Source organism: Phyllostomus discolor, chromosome 5 (assembly GCF_004126475.2).
Source record: "Phyllostomus discolor isolate MPI-MPIP mPhyDis1 chromosome 5, mPhyDis1.pri.v3, whole genome shotgun sequence".
NCBI lineage: Eukaryota > Metazoa > Chordata > Mammalia > Chiroptera > Phyllostomidae > Phyllostomus > Phyllostomus discolor.
The window spans coordinates 27,035,934-27,053,918 of record NC_040907.2 but is presented as its reverse complement, the minus strand read 5'-3'; the positions used below and the strand labels follow the sequence as shown (position 1 = coordinate 27,053,918).

Here is a 17,985-nt window from a genome sequence, read left to right as displayed (position 1 = left end):
TGCCACAAGAGAGTTAATACACTTCAACCACTACCTCAATAGCTAACATCAGGCTCAGGGAGGAAGTGTGCATGGAGGGATTACTGAGCTAACAGCCAGACAATCATTTCAAAGTCTGCAGGTAGACCTGATATTTCAAAGCTTGACATTATAATTAAGCTAATTTCCCCATCAATCATGGCCTCACTTCAGGTAACAAGTGCTAAATCTAACTAACTTGGTTCTCCAGAAGTCACTTTCTTCAGTCCCTAGGGACATTTAGTTCTTAACATTTTTGACATTACTTCAAGTTAAAGCCTTAACTTCCTCTTTGCAATAACCAGTATCTACTCCTATTCTGAAAAACACCGAAGATGCAAAGTGAGCCTGCCCACTTGGGGTATGCACATCTTTAAAAAGAGCCATATCAGATACGGCTACTCACCAATGAGAGTACTCTTCATTCCCCAACCCCAAATAGGTAATAAGCAAAGAGGAACAAAGTAAAGATAGGCATTAAGAACAGCCCACATTCAAACAATGCCTCTCTCTTCCCTCTAGAACAGTGATATTCAACCAAAGCAATTTTCCCATGAGGCGACTGTTAATGTCTAGAGACATTTTTAGTTGTCACAACAGGCAGGAGGTGGGCAGTGCTCCTGCCATCTAGTGAGCAGAGGCCAGGGATGCTTCGAAACATCCCGCAGTGTACAGGCCGGCCCACGAGAAAGAAGTGTCCAAAACGTCAAGAGGACCCAGCAATTCCACTTCTAGGAATATGTCCAAAGAAACCAGCAACACCAATTTGGAAGAATATATGCACCCCTATGTTCAATGCAGCATTATTTACAATAGCTGAGATTTGGAAGCAGTCCAAGTACCCATCGGTAGATGAGGGGATAAAAAAGCTGTGGTACATTTACACAATGGAATACTATTTGGCAATAACAAAGAAGAAAATCTTAACCATTGTGACAGCAAGGGTGGACCTGGACAGCATTATGCTAAGTGAAATAAGCCTGTCAGAGAAAGACAAATACCATACGATCTCACTTATATGTGGAATCTAACAAAAACAAACTGACAAACAACACAGAAACAGACTCATCCATACACAGCACGGACTGGCAGCTGCCAGAGGAGAGGGGGATTGGGGGGCCGGGTGGAAAAAGTGAAAAGATTAAGAAAAAAAATCACAGACACGGACAACAGTATAGTGATTACCAGAGGGGAAGAGGCACTGAGGAGGTAGAAGAGGGTGAAGTGGGGTAAATGGTGAGGAAGGAGACTTGGGGTGGTGAACACAGGACAATATACAGCTGATGGATTATAGAACTGTACACCTGAAACTTACATCATTTTATTAACCAATGACACCCCAATAAATTCAATAAAAATTTATTTAAATCTTTAAAAATTTAAAAATGGACTTCTCTTTGGCCAGTGCCATTAATGTTATATTCTATGCAGCATAATAAAAATCTTCAAATGAGGAATAAAAAAAATGTCAGGAGTGCTGAGGTTGAGAGGCCTGGCTCTAGAGGGACTATTTATAAGCCATTTAGTTTGGAGCATATGAGATATAAGAATATACCAATTCTGTGGAAAAGCCTCTTGTTTTGTAACAAACAATTTAGAGTACAGAATTCCAAAGTCATAAAGAACCTTAAGGATGACCTACTTCAAGCACCGCTGGAGAAATGAAGGCCCCGGGAGGTCAAGTCATTTACCCGAGTACACAGAAAACTCATCAGCTGGGCTGGAGTTAGAACCAGCGTTGTTATACACCTCAAATGTGTGTTACTCACCCCAAGTGTGTGTTACACGAAAGAGGTGACGACTAATGGTCACTAAGTTGATATGCTGTTCTTTCCTACTACAGCACACAATTCCCTCTCTGTGGCTGGGAAGCCCGACATCTGAGATTGCGCTTGAAGGCTTACCCACACCTCTCCCGTTCCACATGCCTCTTCCTCAAAGGAAGCCTAGAAGCGGAGAAGAGTGTGGAGCTCAAGAACAAGCGGCCAGACAGAAAATGTTTTCCAGTTGTTTGGAGGGAAGCTCATGCCTTTCACCCAGGCAGTGGCTTTACACAGAACCTTCTGAGCCAGCACACGAACCCTTGTGCAAGACCATGAATGTGTGAACTTCTCTCCACCAGGGCGTGCGGCAGCTTTCCTAACACATCGGAGGAGCCCCAACCAGTGGCAAACACATAGGAAATCAGTACCGGGTTCAGTGAATCACAAGGGTATCCAAACAAGCTAGAGAGCTTTCATTTCTAAACAAAGAGCAGAACAGAAATGAATTCTGGGGTCAAAGTACAGATGGTTAGTCCAGTGGCATGCTCGGTATTAGTCACCAAAACAGCCCTGGCTCAAGGGAAGAGAGCAAAGTCACAACATGCCCTTTCAAAAAGAAAACATTCACTACAGTGTTTCAAAACCTAGGTGTTTCAAAACTGGGTATAATGACATCCAGGTCAGAAAGCGTGGTGCAAGAGGGTGGGGCAAAGGTGCCAGCCATGTAAATGGAAAGAGCCTGTAAAGAGAACATTATACAGATAAACCCAAAGCAGGTCTCTAGGGGAAAAAAAAATCATAGCTTCAAAAGAGCCATAGCAAGGTTTTTCAGATGAAACAAACCTGTTCCTGTGGGAACAAGGACAGCCTCCAGAGCTGCTGCAAGGTTATCATGAATGTCTACGGCAACCGAGAACAGTGTCTCAATATTTACTCCCATCCCACACAAGTCCGAGGGACTGCTGTTTCAGCCTCGTGTTTCACACCCCGGGCTGCATTTTCCCCGAGACGAGGTGTCACACTACAACTCCTAGAGAGAGGACAGAGTGCTAGCTTCTCAACTGGCTCCAGTGTTCCGTGTGACACAGAGGCCAGGGCACACGAGAGAAATGGCACGAAGGAAGGGATGACCACAAAGCAGCCGTGAAAGTACCTGCTCAGCTTCCTGGAATGACACGGATTTTCAAATACCTGAGTTAATAGTATGAAGGTGACTTTCAAAAAACAAAGCAATGTATGCCTACACATGATCTGAACACACATTAATAGAACAGTAGTGTTTACGATGCAGACGTTAGATGCTATGGGCCAGACACTGTGCATTCAGTCCGCAGATATAAATGAGACACCCAAAGTCTGTCCAGAGGTATTCCGCCATGTAACATGAAAAATAGAGACATTTATTAAAGAAGATACATGTACAAGAAACATTGTACACAGGACAATGATGCCTCAGTCCCCTTCAAAGTAGGCACCTTGGGATCTCACACAGTTCTCCCAATCGCCATCAGTTGCCCTGTCTTATTTTCCTAAATCTCATTAATGGTATGAAATCTCTTCTCTTTCAAAGGTCATTTTAGTTTTGGGAAAAGCCAGAAGTCTCAGGGTGCCAAATCTGGGCTGTAATGAGGCTGAGTCACCTGGGTGATTTGATGTTTTGCCAAAAAAACTGCACAAGGCATCATGCATGAGGGGGTGTGTTGTGGTGATGAAGCTGCCCACAGCTGCAGCCTTCTGCAAATTCATTGCTCTACTTTCTTGCTCAATCATTTTGAATGCAATGGCCACACAGTACACATGCTCACTCAGCAGCATCTACCTCCTGCGCTTACTAATACACTGAAGTCGTCATTGTTCACACATGCGCATTCCAGTCCACTCTCCTTGGCTGCCAGGTTCCATCAATGTTGTGCAAACCATTCTCAGTATAGTAACAATGGCTTGACTTTTCCCAGACAGACCTTGTAGTCCCTGTCTCCTTGGAATTTACAGCCTAGAGAAAAGCCTTTAAAAAATGCAGTCATGCCCAGCTGGTGTGGCTCAGTGATTGGAGCATTGTCCCTGTAACCCAAGGGTGTGAGGTTTTAATTCCTGGTGGGGACACATGCCTAGGTTGGGGGTTCAACCCCAATCCCATCGGCATAGATTCCCAGTCTGGGTTCATAGGAAGGTAACCAATCAATGCTTCTCTCTCCCTTCCTCTCTCTCTCTCTCTAAAAAAAATCAAATGAAAATGTCCTCAGGTGAGTAATAAAATTGAAAAAAAAATGCAGCCACTATTATCACCTTTCTACCAATGGAGGGCCTCTACTCCACCTTCCCAGGGAACTGAATGTAAGCATAGGAGGCCTGTATGAACAACCTAAGATGCTAATCAATGGCACTGCAGTATGTCCACATACGAAGTGTACAATGTGGAAGACTGTGCGTGAGACATAAGAATATATCTTGGTCCATCCTGCTGTGATCATATCCCTTAAAGCTGTTCCTTAGGGTCAAGACAGGGCCCTCCCCAGCTCTCCACTCCTTGCCTCCACAGGTGTCCACTGCTGTGAAGCAGCTCAGAATGATGGTCCCCCCCCAGCAAGGCCACCTCTGCATGGGCTCAACCCAGAGGACTCCCTGATAACATTTGACAATTAGAGGGCCCACCCAGCTATACAACTCTGAACAACCATCAGTCTAATGGCATCATAAAAGCTTACATTGTACCATTATTTAAAATACTAAAAAACTAAGCCCTGGCTGGTGTAGCTCAGTGGATTGAGCGCGGGCTGGGAACCAAAGTGTCCCAGGTTCAATTCCCAGCCAGGGTACATTCGTGGGTTGCAGGCCATAACTCCCAGCAACCTCACATTGCTGTTTCTGTTTCTCCCTCTCTCTCTCTCTCTCTCTCTCTCTCCCCCCCCCTCCCTTCTCTCTCTAAAAATAAATAAATAAAATCTTTAAAAAACAAATACTAAAAAACTAAAACCCAAATGTCCAACAACTGGACAAGAATTAAGTACTGACATATTCAAACAATACACAAACAGCATAATAAACGTATTTAGGTGTTTTTGATGTCATGAAAAATGCTTATGATAAATACTAAGCAAAATAATTATTTTTTAAGAGTTTATTTATTTATTTTTAGAGAGGGGGGAAAGGAAGGAGAGAGAGAGGGAGAGAAACATCAATGTGTGGTTGCCTCTCGCACACCCCCAACTGGGGACCTGGCCCACAACCCAGGCATGTGCCCTGACTGAGAATCGAACCTGCAACCTTTTGGTTCACAGGTTAGCACTCAATCCACTGAGCCAAACCAGCCAGGGCCATTAAGCAAAATAATTATATAAAATTATTATGGTATAAGCTTAAGTAAAAATGGATGAAATGGAGTATGGACAATATCTTGTACATCATTATATTTCATTCTCCTCCATGATTGTTATCACAAATAGGAGTAACTTTCATAATCAGAAAAATAAAGTTTATGTTTTGTAAAGAAACTACATTTAATGATGTTTAGCTAATAAGCATAAGGATTCTTCTACCTCACCCCTACCCCCCACCACCAAAAACCCCACAAGACAAAAAAATAACTGCTCTGGGAGTCTGTTCCTATGGTAACAATTCTCTTCTCCCCACCCCTTGAAATACATAAGACATCTAATGACACTGAGCCCTATTTTTATTCTGCCCACAATATGGACCCTCGATTTGTTTTGAGTCACTTCTGTCATACCGCTTCTGTCATAGATTAAGCTTAAAACCAAGCCAGAACGCTCAGAGGAGCTGCTCTGGAGTCTTCCTGATTCCAGTGCTGCCTTTAATGACGCCTTCTCTCATGTGTATGCGGGGCACGGTATTATAGTCACTCTAAGAAAGACCTTTTCCCAAAATTCTCCCGGGTCGGAAACAGTCCCTCTAACCAAACTCCTCATGCCTACCTTCAGAGAGACAAAGTGCCCAGTGCCAATCAGCTATTCTTTCAGTAAAAATGCTCTCAACATAGCAGAACAGCCTGAATCTTTTCTTTCTTTCGCAAATCAGCTGTCACACTTAAATTGGTTTCCATTAGCCGTGCTGTTTACAGCTATTTGAACAAAAGCATCATGGTAAGAACAGGAAGTTCCCTTTTTATTTCTCATTGGAGGGCATGCGTTAGTTATAACCCTAGTGGTAAAGGGTCAACAAGAAAAAGACACCAGCACCCCTTCCTCCTTGAGCTTTATACTGCAGCAAAAGATGTTCCCAGCTCACAGAGAAAACTCTGTAGGAAGTTATTTTTCAAAGGTACAGAACAAAAACAACCATCTAAATAATATTAAAATGATTTTTAACTCAGGGCTGGGAGCCCTGGAGAACTTATTTCTAAATCCACACACTGTGGACTTCCACTAAGATGAGAAAAGAAGAAGAAGAAGGTAAACAACAACATGTACTTCGTGCACGCAGCAGGAAGCAATGTTGCAGGATTAACATGTAAACCCACATCTGGGCATGTAAGCTCTCTGGTTGGGGAATGGTGGTCTTTCCATCACTAGCAACTGCTGCAAAAGACTGAATGGCTATTTACAAAAAGGAAAAGAAAAGGTATTCTAGTCTCTCAAACCCCTATGCTGGAAGAATACATTTAGCTACAGCTGAGAGTAGGTCTCTCTTCCTCCTATATTTGCTCTACTATTTTCAATACATCATAAAATGAGAATGTTGCACATTTGTTTTTTGGTTAAGGAGAAATGACATAAAGCCTGAGGAATCCAGTCCTCACTGTTTTGGATTAAGAAATTTCTTTCTTGAAAGTTTTGATTTGAAGTAAAAAAAAAAATCAATATGGCATTCTTCAAGTGGGCTTCTGAAATCCAGTACTTGCTCAGAAACCATATTCTATATGCATTTAAAAGCAAACAGAATACCCATGGGAAATATACAAATAGGGGTGGGGGAAAAGGGCTACGTTCAACAAAAATGGTCAGAAAACTACTTAACATTACTTGAAAATGAAAAAAACTCAGCAACAATAAAATCCTATTACGACCCAGTGGCATGTTATTTACAAAGGTGGGACTCCAGGGTGAGTTTCAGCCACACACGAGGGGAGACGGGGATCAGGGGAATGCTGGACAAACTAAGACAGCCGCCAGGGCAACCTTACGCTGATGGGTGGCCACAGCTGAAGGCAGATTTGACTCATCTCTGGGGCTTTCCACTGGGGAGGGAGCTGCGGTGCAGCCATCAATGGACCAGCATCCACAAAGCCTGTGGGGAGACACAGGATCCAGAAGAGTGGGGTAGGGAAGGAGAAAGTTTGGAAAACCGAAGAGTCAAATACAGTAGCAAAACAGTGTACTCACTAAACCTCTTACGTTGAAACAAAGTGGCTGAAAAAAACTGCGATTCTGGAAAGCAGTCTGATACGCTTTTTATATGACACTTTAATTACTAGTGGAATTATAGTAATGCTTCCTAAGAGGACATTAATTTTTGGAGAAAAGAGAAAAACTATGAAACCAATGCAATTTTTACTCAAACAACGAGGGCCCCTTATCTGCGGCCCCTGTGGAAAATAGCCTAAAAGCAAATGTACTCACACTCCACTGGAAGCCTCTGCTGGTGGCCTACTTCCACCAATTCCATTAACGTAGCAGGGGCCCAAAGGCAGGTGACCTGGTTGACAAAAAAAGTACTTCTAGAATGCACTGAACTTTTTTCACGGAACTCATTAGACACTTTATAATCAAGAGAAAAAAACAGTAAAAATAATTTGGGAAGTTTTGCCTTTAATTGGAACAGCAGAAACTTTCTTTACAAGGTAAAAGACTTTTCAGGTCCTGTAGAGAAGGAAGTGTGGATAAATCCAGTGATCTCACCTCCCTCCCGGGAGTCCATCTGAAGACATGGGTGGGGCAGGGGCGGGAACAGACAAACCAACAAGACCAGTTAAAATATGTGGCACAAGGAAAATCAGCTCCACCGCAATTACCTCAATTATCAAAGAAAGACTAATGTGCACGTGTTACCGACTCAAGTCTTTCAGTTTGTAGATGGGACAAACTCAATGCACATACGTCCTGCTAAGGCTTCCCAGAACTGACAGAGTGGGAACTTCTTTTCTGAGTAACCAAACAATAAATCATGCCTGGCAGCGACCAACGGTCAGATCAGATTCAACAGAAGCCAATTTCTGTAGTCATGCACCCTAATTATATAGGCAATGATGGAGTCCTTACATCACTTCCTGAGGGTAATTATCGTTTTGGCAACAGCTATGAAGTGCTTTAGAAGCACACAAGGTTGTATCTACCTTCTTACCTCTTGTCCAAAATAACTCAACTATTTACTATAAGGAGAAACGATACATCTCGGAGATTCCTTTTTTTTTTAAGAGTTTATTTATTTAGTTTTAGAGAGAGAAGACAGGAAGGAGAAAGAGAGGGAGGGAAACATCAATATGTGGTTGCCGCTCACGTGCCCCCTGCTGGAGACCTGGCCTGCAACCCAGGCATGTGCCCTGAACTGGGAATCGAACCTCGACCCTTTGGTTCACAGGCCCACGCTCAATCCACTGAGCTACACCAGTCAGGGCCTTGCAGATTCTTTTTTAAGTGCTTTTGCTTGTTTCCACTGGGATCATACCCTTGCTCCACTCTATCACAGGGAACGCCACCACCCTTGCCAACCGATTTCTGGGTAAGTTCCATCAGTGGCTGGTACTGATAAGGATAAGAAACAGGAGGCCCGGGGAAGCCAGGTAACGCCCTCCCCTTACTTGATCTGAGTTCCAGCTGCCACCAGACAGCTCTTCTTTCCACGCTTCTAGCTCACACCAGATGGCTCAGGCTTCTGGCCTTTGGTGCACCAGCACCCTCTAATTTCCTTGGGGTACAGTAGCTCCCAGGTGTTGCTAATCTCTGGGCGGCTGCATCAGCCCATTTACCTTCTCGGCTCTTATATCATCTGTGTAACTTACTCCATATATTAAATTCCCCTAGCTTGTACCACCTATACAGGTTTCTGTTTCCCTGATGGGTCGCTGACTTTCAAAAATATTTTAAAACTTAGTTTTCCTGAAAATCAAACATTCATATAATCTATAAAAGATTTCTTCTAAGAAACCAAGGATTTATGGATGACAAAAATCAATCCATTTGTTCAAATATTTACTGAGAGCCTGGTCCGTGCCGAGCACGGTTCTAGGTGCCAGGAACACTGCAGCGAACAGAACAGGCACCGAGCCCCCGCCCTCAGGGAGCTTCCGTTCTAGTGGCCATGTTAACTGTGGCAAATTACAATTTTAGAAAATGAACGTGTATAGGAATATGTCATTAACAATAGAGAGATTTGGCACAAGTGAATTCACTTTAAGGTGTTCTACTCTGCATAGACTTGATCCTACCTTTTCAATGGGGTAGCTGAACTGTCACATTCCAGAGGCCAAACAGAACTTCTTCAAAGTTAGAATCTACTTAGACTGGCCACTTGTGCTCAAACAGAAGTGCAACTGTGATAAGGGTGTAAGCAGACACAATAACACAAGTCAGGCATTGAATACGCTTAGAATATAAAACATAAGTGTCTTTTATGCAGATTCTTGCTTGGCATCTTTTTCTGAGTCTGAGGCTGTTTCTTAAGTCATTTTATCCCTTGTCTATGGCACAGGTACGTTCCGTCAACATAACATATTGGACAGGCCAGCTGCAATGTACATAATGAGTAAAGTGTTGCAGCTACAAATTGCATGACATTATTTCCAAGATGGAATTTGCAGGCAAAGGAATAAAAACAGACAATGACTCATGTGGTGAACAGTTATATAGACAACTGGGCCCAAGAAAGCTGCCACCTACGTACCACAATGACATCAGATGAAAAATGCAGAAAGTGGTTTTCTGATTTGTTTGAAAGCAATAGATTTGCTGAAAAGTGTACTGAGAGATCAGACTGCACTGCCTGTTCCACGTCCTGAGCGCTGAGCAGCCCCGAGCGCACATCTAATGTCCAGCACCCTTAGACTGCTTTGAGTATAAAAGCATGTTCAGCCTCAAAAACCAACGTCACCAACTCCAGAAATGACATAATACATATTGCTGTCATTTCACTAGACTTCTCTGACATAATTTAATGTATTCGTGAAAGTGCACTTCCATGGAGATCTTGTGGGCATGGTACCCTGTTTTCTAATTGCTGGGTCTCTTATGACCCAGCAATTAGAAAACAGCTCTACAATACTCATGCTTCCATCTGAGTAGCAGGTAGGCTTCCAGTAGTATGGGCATCTAAAGCATATTCATAATCTCAGTCCGCAGAGCAAATCAGCTATAGAGGTAGGACTTTAACCTTATTGGCCCCAGCCTACCTTATCCCTTGCCACTCCCCAACGTGTAGTCAAAATACACTAAAGATCCCCCTAACACACATACACAGGACACAGCACACCCGGCAGCCTTCACACACTGTTTCTTCTGCCCAGAATGCAAAGTTCCCTAAAGCCACATGGCAAAGTCAGGCTCATCGTTCAAGACACAGCCTACACGTCTCTTTGAAGCCACGACTTCCTGAGGCCAGCTTGTTTGCTCTCTGCAGTGCTTCCGTTTCTCCCCGTCCACAGTGCCGTAATGCTAATGACAACATTGCCTCATTCATGTGTTTACACCTCTGCTTCCTCATGAGACTGTAGAATCCTCGAGCCCAAAGACCCTAGCTTTTAATCTACATATCCTGGTCCAGTGTCTGACACAAGCGGGTGCTTTAGAAATAATTTCTGAATGAACATATGTAGTGTGGGACTGCAGGCTTGCAAAGAGTTCCCCCTAAAAGTCATGGCATTTTGTCATCTCTGTCCCACTGCCACAGGATATTTCAAGTACAAGGAGAACAAATAGGAAGGTATCTCCCAGGGAACAGGTTTAACACGTTGATATTAAAAGACAACCTAATAGGGAATTGGACAAGTTACTTTCAGTAAAACTGTGTCAAGCCGACCAAAACTGTCAGAATTCAGTTGTACTAGCTGTAAAACCCCAGAAAGCTATTTGATCCTGGCTGGAGAAGGCTGTTGGACTAAAGGTGAAAGCAAAACTCTTTCTGTTGTCTAGATTGGATGGGATTTTTTTAGCCTCTCAAAAGGTGCCATAGATACAGCTAAAATAATTAAAAATTGATAGGAAAGTTTATGTTCTAAGGAACGATGTTTAACAAGGAATGAGTTAGCTACCAACAGAAAACAAATGTAAAGCCAAGCTAGATCAATTTACCGGAGCTAACTAGGACTACTATTAGAAAATTAGGACTACTATTAGGAAATCCCAACACAAAGATTAGTTAATTAGGACTACTATTAGGAAATCCCAACACAAAGATCCCCTGGTCCAATCTTCCACACAAGTGTGAGAGAGTCAGGAAGCACCCGGAGGCCATCCTCAAGGGTTCGTGAAGCACAAGGGCAAAAACGCCAGCACCCCCACGTGTAGGAAATGGTTTGGCTTAAGGACTGGGGAATTATTGGGTGAGTCATCATAACTGTGGCTTCCAGGAATTAGAGTGTTTAAGGGTATAAAGTCAGAAAGGGAAATGAATAAAATCACGATAAAATAAATACGATCAGCAATGTTAATAATAAATAATGCTTACATCTGTGTAACACTTTTATTTACAAAGCACTTTTATTTTCAAAGGAGGAAACTTAAACTGACAATGTTCGTTGGCGTGCTGAAGGTCACAAAGCTAAAATAAGCAGAGTGAAGGAGTTTAAATGGCTATTTTGACATCAAGTCTACTGCTCCTTCTATTCCTCTGCTTCTTTGCCTCTTGAAAGGTGGGCTTCTAGTGCTATGGATGGGCCTGGGACATATTCTAAGATGCCTTTAATGAGATCAGATGTCTCCAAATCACTTCAGCATGTCGTTCAACTTAAACAAGTAGCCCAGGCATAGCCTTAGAAAATTCAAGGGAAAGAATGAAGAAGCCCCTCGATGTTGCAAATCTTCAGGTTATCCGTGTTATACTATTAATTGAAAAATGCCAGGTGCCATGAAGGGTGGATTACACCTACTGTTTGCACAAAAGCACTGCATAGGACTATATTTAAATGCAGTTGCTGGTCTATGCATAGATTATCTCCTAAAAGACACATAAGAAATTACCTGTAGTGGTTATTTCCAGGAAGGGAAAAGGGTGGTGAGGGAATCAGGGGCAGGAGCACAACTTTCCACAGTACACATTCCCTTTTAGACCTTTGGGATTTTGAGCCCGGGCTGGTGTGGCTCTTTGGATTGAGCACCAGCCAGTGAACCAAAGGGTCACCAGTTTGATTCCCAGTCGGGGCACATGCCTGGGTTGCAGGCCAGGTCCCCAACAGGGGACTCGTGAGAGGTAACCACACATTGATGTTTCTCTCCCTCTCTGTCTCCCTCCCTTCCCCTCTCCCTAAAAATAAATAAATAAAATCTTAAAAAAAAACTTTGGAATTTTGAACCATGTGCAAGTGCTACCTTTTTCAAACAGTAAATTGAAATTTAAGAATATAGAGTGGGAATTAAAACAGAGACAATGGTTAGGTGATCCTAGGTGACACATTTCAGAGATAGGAATTAGTAGAAGAGAAAAGTAAAAAAGTATTACAAAGTTTCTGTCAGACTCCAGAATTCCATGTGGTATTTCAAAGTCTGAAGTAAATACTCCTCAAGACCATCGCATTTTTTTTTTCATTTTAATTCTTTCTTTTCCTCCCACGTTTTTTTTAAAAATCTTTTTTGTTTTTTTCTCTTTTACTTTCTTTTCTTTCATTTTAATTCTTTGCTCATTACACAGCCCTCAATTTTTTTTACGAACCTTGATACTGAGAAAGGAGTGTCCCAATAGTGGACACAAGTATTCAGGTCATCAGAAAGATAGATCCTTCCGTGGTAAATAAGATAGTGTCTAGTTTAAACCTGTCACTAAGAAGGTTGATAAGGAGTTATTTCAGGCACACTGGTAAAATGTGGAACTGCAGAGCTAAAGACTAAACCTTGGACCCATAAGACACCACCAAGGGTCTATCAAAAAACAGGACCCAGCCTCACCAGGATAGAGTCACCATGGACACACCTGGGATTTTCAGTATGTTTGTCCCATCACTTCTACTACTTAAGTCAGTCTAAAGGTCACAATAACTTGAAGATTTGGGACGGTGAGGAAACCACATCTTTGGGCCTGCAGTGAACCATAGAATTTTTTTTTTAAGGCAGGGCCAAATCAGCTTCCTTTCCCACATAGTGATCACTTCTGTGCCTTAGAGATCCCAGAAACTGGTGGGTCTTGTGTTCAAGGGAATTTTTAAAAATCCAGGACCAACAAAACTTGTACTACATAAAGAGAACACATTCTTGTTCTCTATTCTAATGTTTAAATTATGAATTTAAGCCCTGGCTGGTGTGGCTCAGTGGACTGAGTGCCGGCCTACAAACTAAAGGGCCACTGGTTCAATTCCCAGTCAGGCACATACCTGGGTTGTGGGCCAGGTCCTCAGTTGGGGCACGCGAAAGGCAACCACACATTGATGTTTTTCTCCCTTTCTTTCTCCCTCCCTCCCCCTCTGTCTAAAGATAAATAAATAAAATCTTTAAAAGTATATATAATAAATAAATAAATTATGTATTTAAAGATAATAACATTCTGCCCTGGCTGGTGTAGCTCAGGGGACTGAGCACAGGCCTGCGAAGCAAAGGGTCACCAGTTCAATTCCCAGTCAGGGCACATGCCTGGGTTTTGGGCCAGGTCCCCAGTAGGCAATAGGCAACCTCTCCCTCTCCTTCCTCTCTCTCTAAAAATAAATAAATAAAATCTTAAAAAGAAAAAAAGAAAGAAAGAAAGAAAGAAAGACAGGTGACAAAATGGTAAGATATTAAAAAAAAAGATAATAATATTCTGCCCTGGTCAGGTAGCTCAGTTGGTTAGAGCTTCCTCCCTATACTCCAAGGTTTCAGGTCAGATCCCTAGTCAGGGCATGTAAAGGAATGAACCAATGAATGCATAAATAAGTGGAACAACAAATCGAGGATTCTCTCTCCCTCCCCCTCCCTCTCTCTCTCTCCTTTCCTCTTTCTCTATACAATCAATAAAAAAATAAAGATAATAACATTCTTAAGTATAAGGTTTTAAAAAGAGTCATAGCCAAAGAGTTATTTTCAGAACATTACCAAAATACCTGCTCATAGGCCTGCAGTCCAGGGCTAAATCGTCTAATTCAACATTAATGGATTAGCAATTACTCACCAGGTCCTGTACAATTAGCTCTCAATTTTCTGAGTAAGAAAGGACATGAGACATAGAGACAAATAAACTCAAATCCAAGTCTCACTCTAGCCAATAGTTTTTAAAATCCTCCTCCCACTAAATATATTTTTTGCCACAGGTAATAGACAACTTAGTCTACTGATGTCTCTTCTCTCCATGGTCAGACAGCTGTTCACATGATATTATGACAGCCAATGTCAGGGAAAAGGAGGGGGCACACGAGTGAGAGGAGCTGAAAGAGTGGCAGGGGTCAGATAATCCACAAACTGGGTAAACTGAGACCTCAACAAAAGCCTTATTGCACTGAATTGAAAGATGATGACTGACATACTGTCATCTCAATTTTAATACAGTGGCCAGGTCACTGAAGCCACAAAGCTGAAACATAAAACTAATTTATAAAAAGAAATCGTTTCAGGAACCAGGATTCTACCATCAACAGCAGTTGATAAGGTTTACAAGCCAGCAGTTGCTGGTTCTCATTAAGAATTAACTAATGTGCCCTGGCTAGTGTAGCTCAGTGGATTGAGCATGGGCCTTCAAACCAAATGATCCCTCATTCAATTCCCAGTCAGAGCACATGCCTGGGTGGCAGGCTAGGTCCCCAGTAGGGGGCATGCAAGAGGCAACCACACATTGATGTTTCTTTCCCCTCTTTCTCCATTGCTTCCTCCTCTCTAAAAGTAAATTAAAAAAAAATTAACTAATGTTTCATTACCGGACACCCAGTAATGCTATTGATAAAGAACAATGGAAAATTTAGAGGAAGAAGTGATGAATCAAACTCTCTCTCCCATATGCTGTATTTCATTGGAATATGAGTAAGTATAAGAGTGGTATGACAAATGGGAGCGTGGGGGTGGTACCAGTCATCAAAATGGCATCTAACTCCCCAATGGAGCATGCTCACTCCAGTGGGTTGCTTCACTGTGACTCAAGATCTGTCAACTGAGGACATAGGGAATTTGAGTAAAGCCAAGAGATACACTCCTAAATTTTAAAGAGAATCTTTCTGTAGATCTAGGACAAGATCTAGCAAGAGCCAACTTAAAGAAATTAACCTCCTCAACATAAACTGATTCTAAAGCACTTTGGAAAAGGAGTTCTTGCTAATGCAAAAATTGAGGAAAGAAGTCTGGGGGTCTGCTTTCCCAATGACACACTCCATCTGTTAGAGGGCCCTAAAATAGACTGCTGGGTGTCCAGTAGCATCGATGTATCATCCCCCGTACTCCTCACACAACCTTATTTTTCTAAGATAAAAGGTAATTAGTGAAAGCATCAATTATGCATATACTTCCTTTCTCAATATTGATAAGTACAAATACATTTGAATCCTCTTGTACACTATATGCCTAATACGCTATATGACAAACCCACTGCATTATGAACAGAAGTAAACTAACAACAGCTCCCAAAATGTAACTATCTCTTTCTCCCCAACCAAAGAAAACAAAAGTCCCAGTTCCTACAATTATATTCTAAATACTTCAGGTAGAAAATAAGGAAACAAAATATTTATAGACATTTGTATCTATAAATTTCAAGTGCAAACATTTTACTAATAACCACGTTTCCCTATCATACTGATTTTCATTGGATCAAATCATGAATCTTTAAGAGAACAGAAAACGTGGTTATGACTCTGCCAATTTATAATGATCATATTTCACCTTTAGAAGGGAATCGTCATGGAAGCAACAAATTCAACGCATCCTTTGCCCCCTTCTCTCCAGTGATTAAACAGATCCTACACTACACCACGGCCACAATCTGCTAGTTTCTGCCACCACACACACATTAGGCCTCTAACATACTCCACAAGCCAGGGCCAGGCTGTCTAGAAATCCGCACTGTGTCACTGCATAAGGCAGTTTCCCACTGCAAAGATCCAGGAAGGAAGCCACCTAGCCACTCTGTCAGATCTCACTCAGCAAGTCTGTAAAATGACAGAAGGAGCTGCTAACCAAAAGGCAAGCAGCAAAAATCACCACCTTTAAAAATCATTTAAGCACTTTTCCTCCCCATCATCATCACCTTACTTTCCTTCTCTCCCTCCCTCCCTCCCTCCCTCTTTCCCTTTCTCCCTCTCCCTCTGACACATTCACACACTCACTGCAGTTCACCCCCAGCTTTGCAAGCGGAAGGCTGGGAGCTCTAGGCTGCCTCTGGAATGACAACTCAGAACACATTCAGAGCCCTGAAATACAGACACACTCACCTGCACACATCACGCCACTTCCACCCCCACCGTCACCCCCCAACACACACACACACACACACACACACACACTCGCCCTCACAACCTTTCTCCACACCAATCCCGGCGCTGCAGAACACCTAGCAGGCTCAGCAGCAAGAGTAGCACGAGGTTGCCATCTAGGATGATTTGGGCGGCCTAAGCTCCAGAAACACCGTACCCACACAGACCACCTCCCAGGCGCGGCCCGGAGGCTGGAGGACCTCCCGCCCGCCAGGGGTGGGGGTGGGGAGGATGCGCTACCTTTGGACTGGCAGTCCGCACAAAACTTGTTATCTTCCTCCAGCAGTAGGTTGGCCAGGACCGTCTGGTACCGATCCACGTCCTTCACCGACTTGCCCGTCATGGCCAGGGTGCCGGCGGGGGCAGAGGGCAACGCGCCCTCCTCGCCCCCAGAAACCTTGCCTCGGTCTGTAGGTGAAGACTCCCGCTTCCCCGCCCAGGGGTACCTCCTGAGCGGGGCAGAGCCCTCTCCTCCGGCCCCGCGCCCCTTCTCCGGACAGCCGCGCCCGCCCCCCTCAGCAGCCCCTCAGCAGCCCCTCAGCGCGGCGCCCCCTGGCGGGCTGAGGGAAAGACTCGAGTCCAGAGAAAGCTGCTGGACCAGGGACCCTCAGCCCATGCAAAGGGTGGTCTCGGGCCTGCTGGGTGCCGGGCACAGAGACTACCACCCGGCCTCCCTGCCTGTCTGCGTGCGGGGCGTCCCGGGCCTCGGTTTCCCAGGCAGCTGCCGCCTGCTCCGCCACCACCCCTGCCTTCTACTTCCGGCAGCTCTTCCTCTCCACCTCCACCCAGCCCCAGCCCGCGCATGCGTCCCGCCCCCACCACTTCGTACTGGGCTCTTCCCTGGGCTCCGCCTCTCAGGAACCAATCCGGGCAGAAGTGAGGGGCGGGGCTTGGGGTGGGGCGGAGGGAGGAGAGCACGCCCCCTGCATGCCCTTGGAAAAGAATGAATGGAGCCTGGTAGAAAGGGAGTGGAGGGAGGGAAAGTAAAGAAAAACAGCAATGAACTTTTACTGAGGTCTCACTATGTGCCAGGCACTGTGCTAATCTCTTTACATGAATGATTGTAATATAATCCTCAAGTCATCTCTGTGAGTTAAATAATCATTCTTATGTAACCTGGAGGTTAAGGATACCCCAAAGACAGCTGGCTTATTCTCTCCTTCAACAGTAAAATAAAACGGCCAAGCTTCTAACCCACGATAAGGAAATGTCATATCCTCCCCAAATTTTGAGAGGATTCTGACCAGCTCTCACTTGGAATGCCTGCTTCTACTGAATTCTGGGTCCCCCTGTTCATTTGCCTTCCTCTTGTGACTTACCATCTTTGGTTTGTGTGTTTTTTGCCTGGTGCTTAGATGCTTTCTTTCTTTTTTTTTTTTCCATTCCTTAAATCCTCCCCAACTAGTCCAGTTTTGTGCAGCAGACTTTTACTGCAGGTCATTTGGAGGGAGTGATGTAGAGAGAAGGGGTGATTACAGCATACCACAGATTAGCAACTACCTAAAAACAATGATTAAACACAACTGCCCAGAACCACCTTTGCTACAGAGAATTTCTCAATGACCGTTCTTTTCTTTAGGGATCCACCTGCCATCTGGCAAATGTATTCATTCACTCATTCAGCAAATTGTTACTGAGCAACTTCCAACTTAACTATCAGGCACTTGCTGGGGAAGATCC

The 17,985-nt window shown here is 43.7% G+C and overlaps 1 protein-coding gene and 2 long non-coding RNA genes across 3 annotated transcripts in view; 1 reads left to right on the top strand and 2 right to left on the bottom strand.

The window, feature by feature from the left end:
- SMAP2 (small ArfGAP2) overlaps positions 1-17,122 on the bottom strand; it is a 44,055-nt gene extending 26,933 nt beyond the window's left edge. Inside the window, exon 1 of the mRNA XM_028513227.1 lies at positions 16,546-17,122. Within this exon, the coding sequence (XP_028369028.1) occupies positions 16,546-16,648 (103 nt within the window). The 5' untranslated portion in view covers positions 16,649-17,122. The remainder of the gene's footprint in view (positions 1-16,545) is intronic.
- LOC118500583 lies at positions 449-3,284 on the top strand. Its single transcript, XR_004903155.1, has 3 exons — positions 449-460; positions 1,232-1,237; positions 3,137-3,284. It is a non-coding gene; the product is annotated as an uncharacterized LOC118500583 (long non-coding RNA).
- LOC118500582 lies at positions 10,571-13,243 on the bottom strand. The gene is made up of 2 exons (XR_004903154.1): positions 12,226-13,243; positions 10,571-11,998 (listed from the first exon to the last, which is right to left on the bottom strand). It is a non-coding gene; the product is annotated as an uncharacterized LOC118500582 (long non-coding RNA).
- Positions 17,123-17,985: the final 863 nt, after the last annotated feature.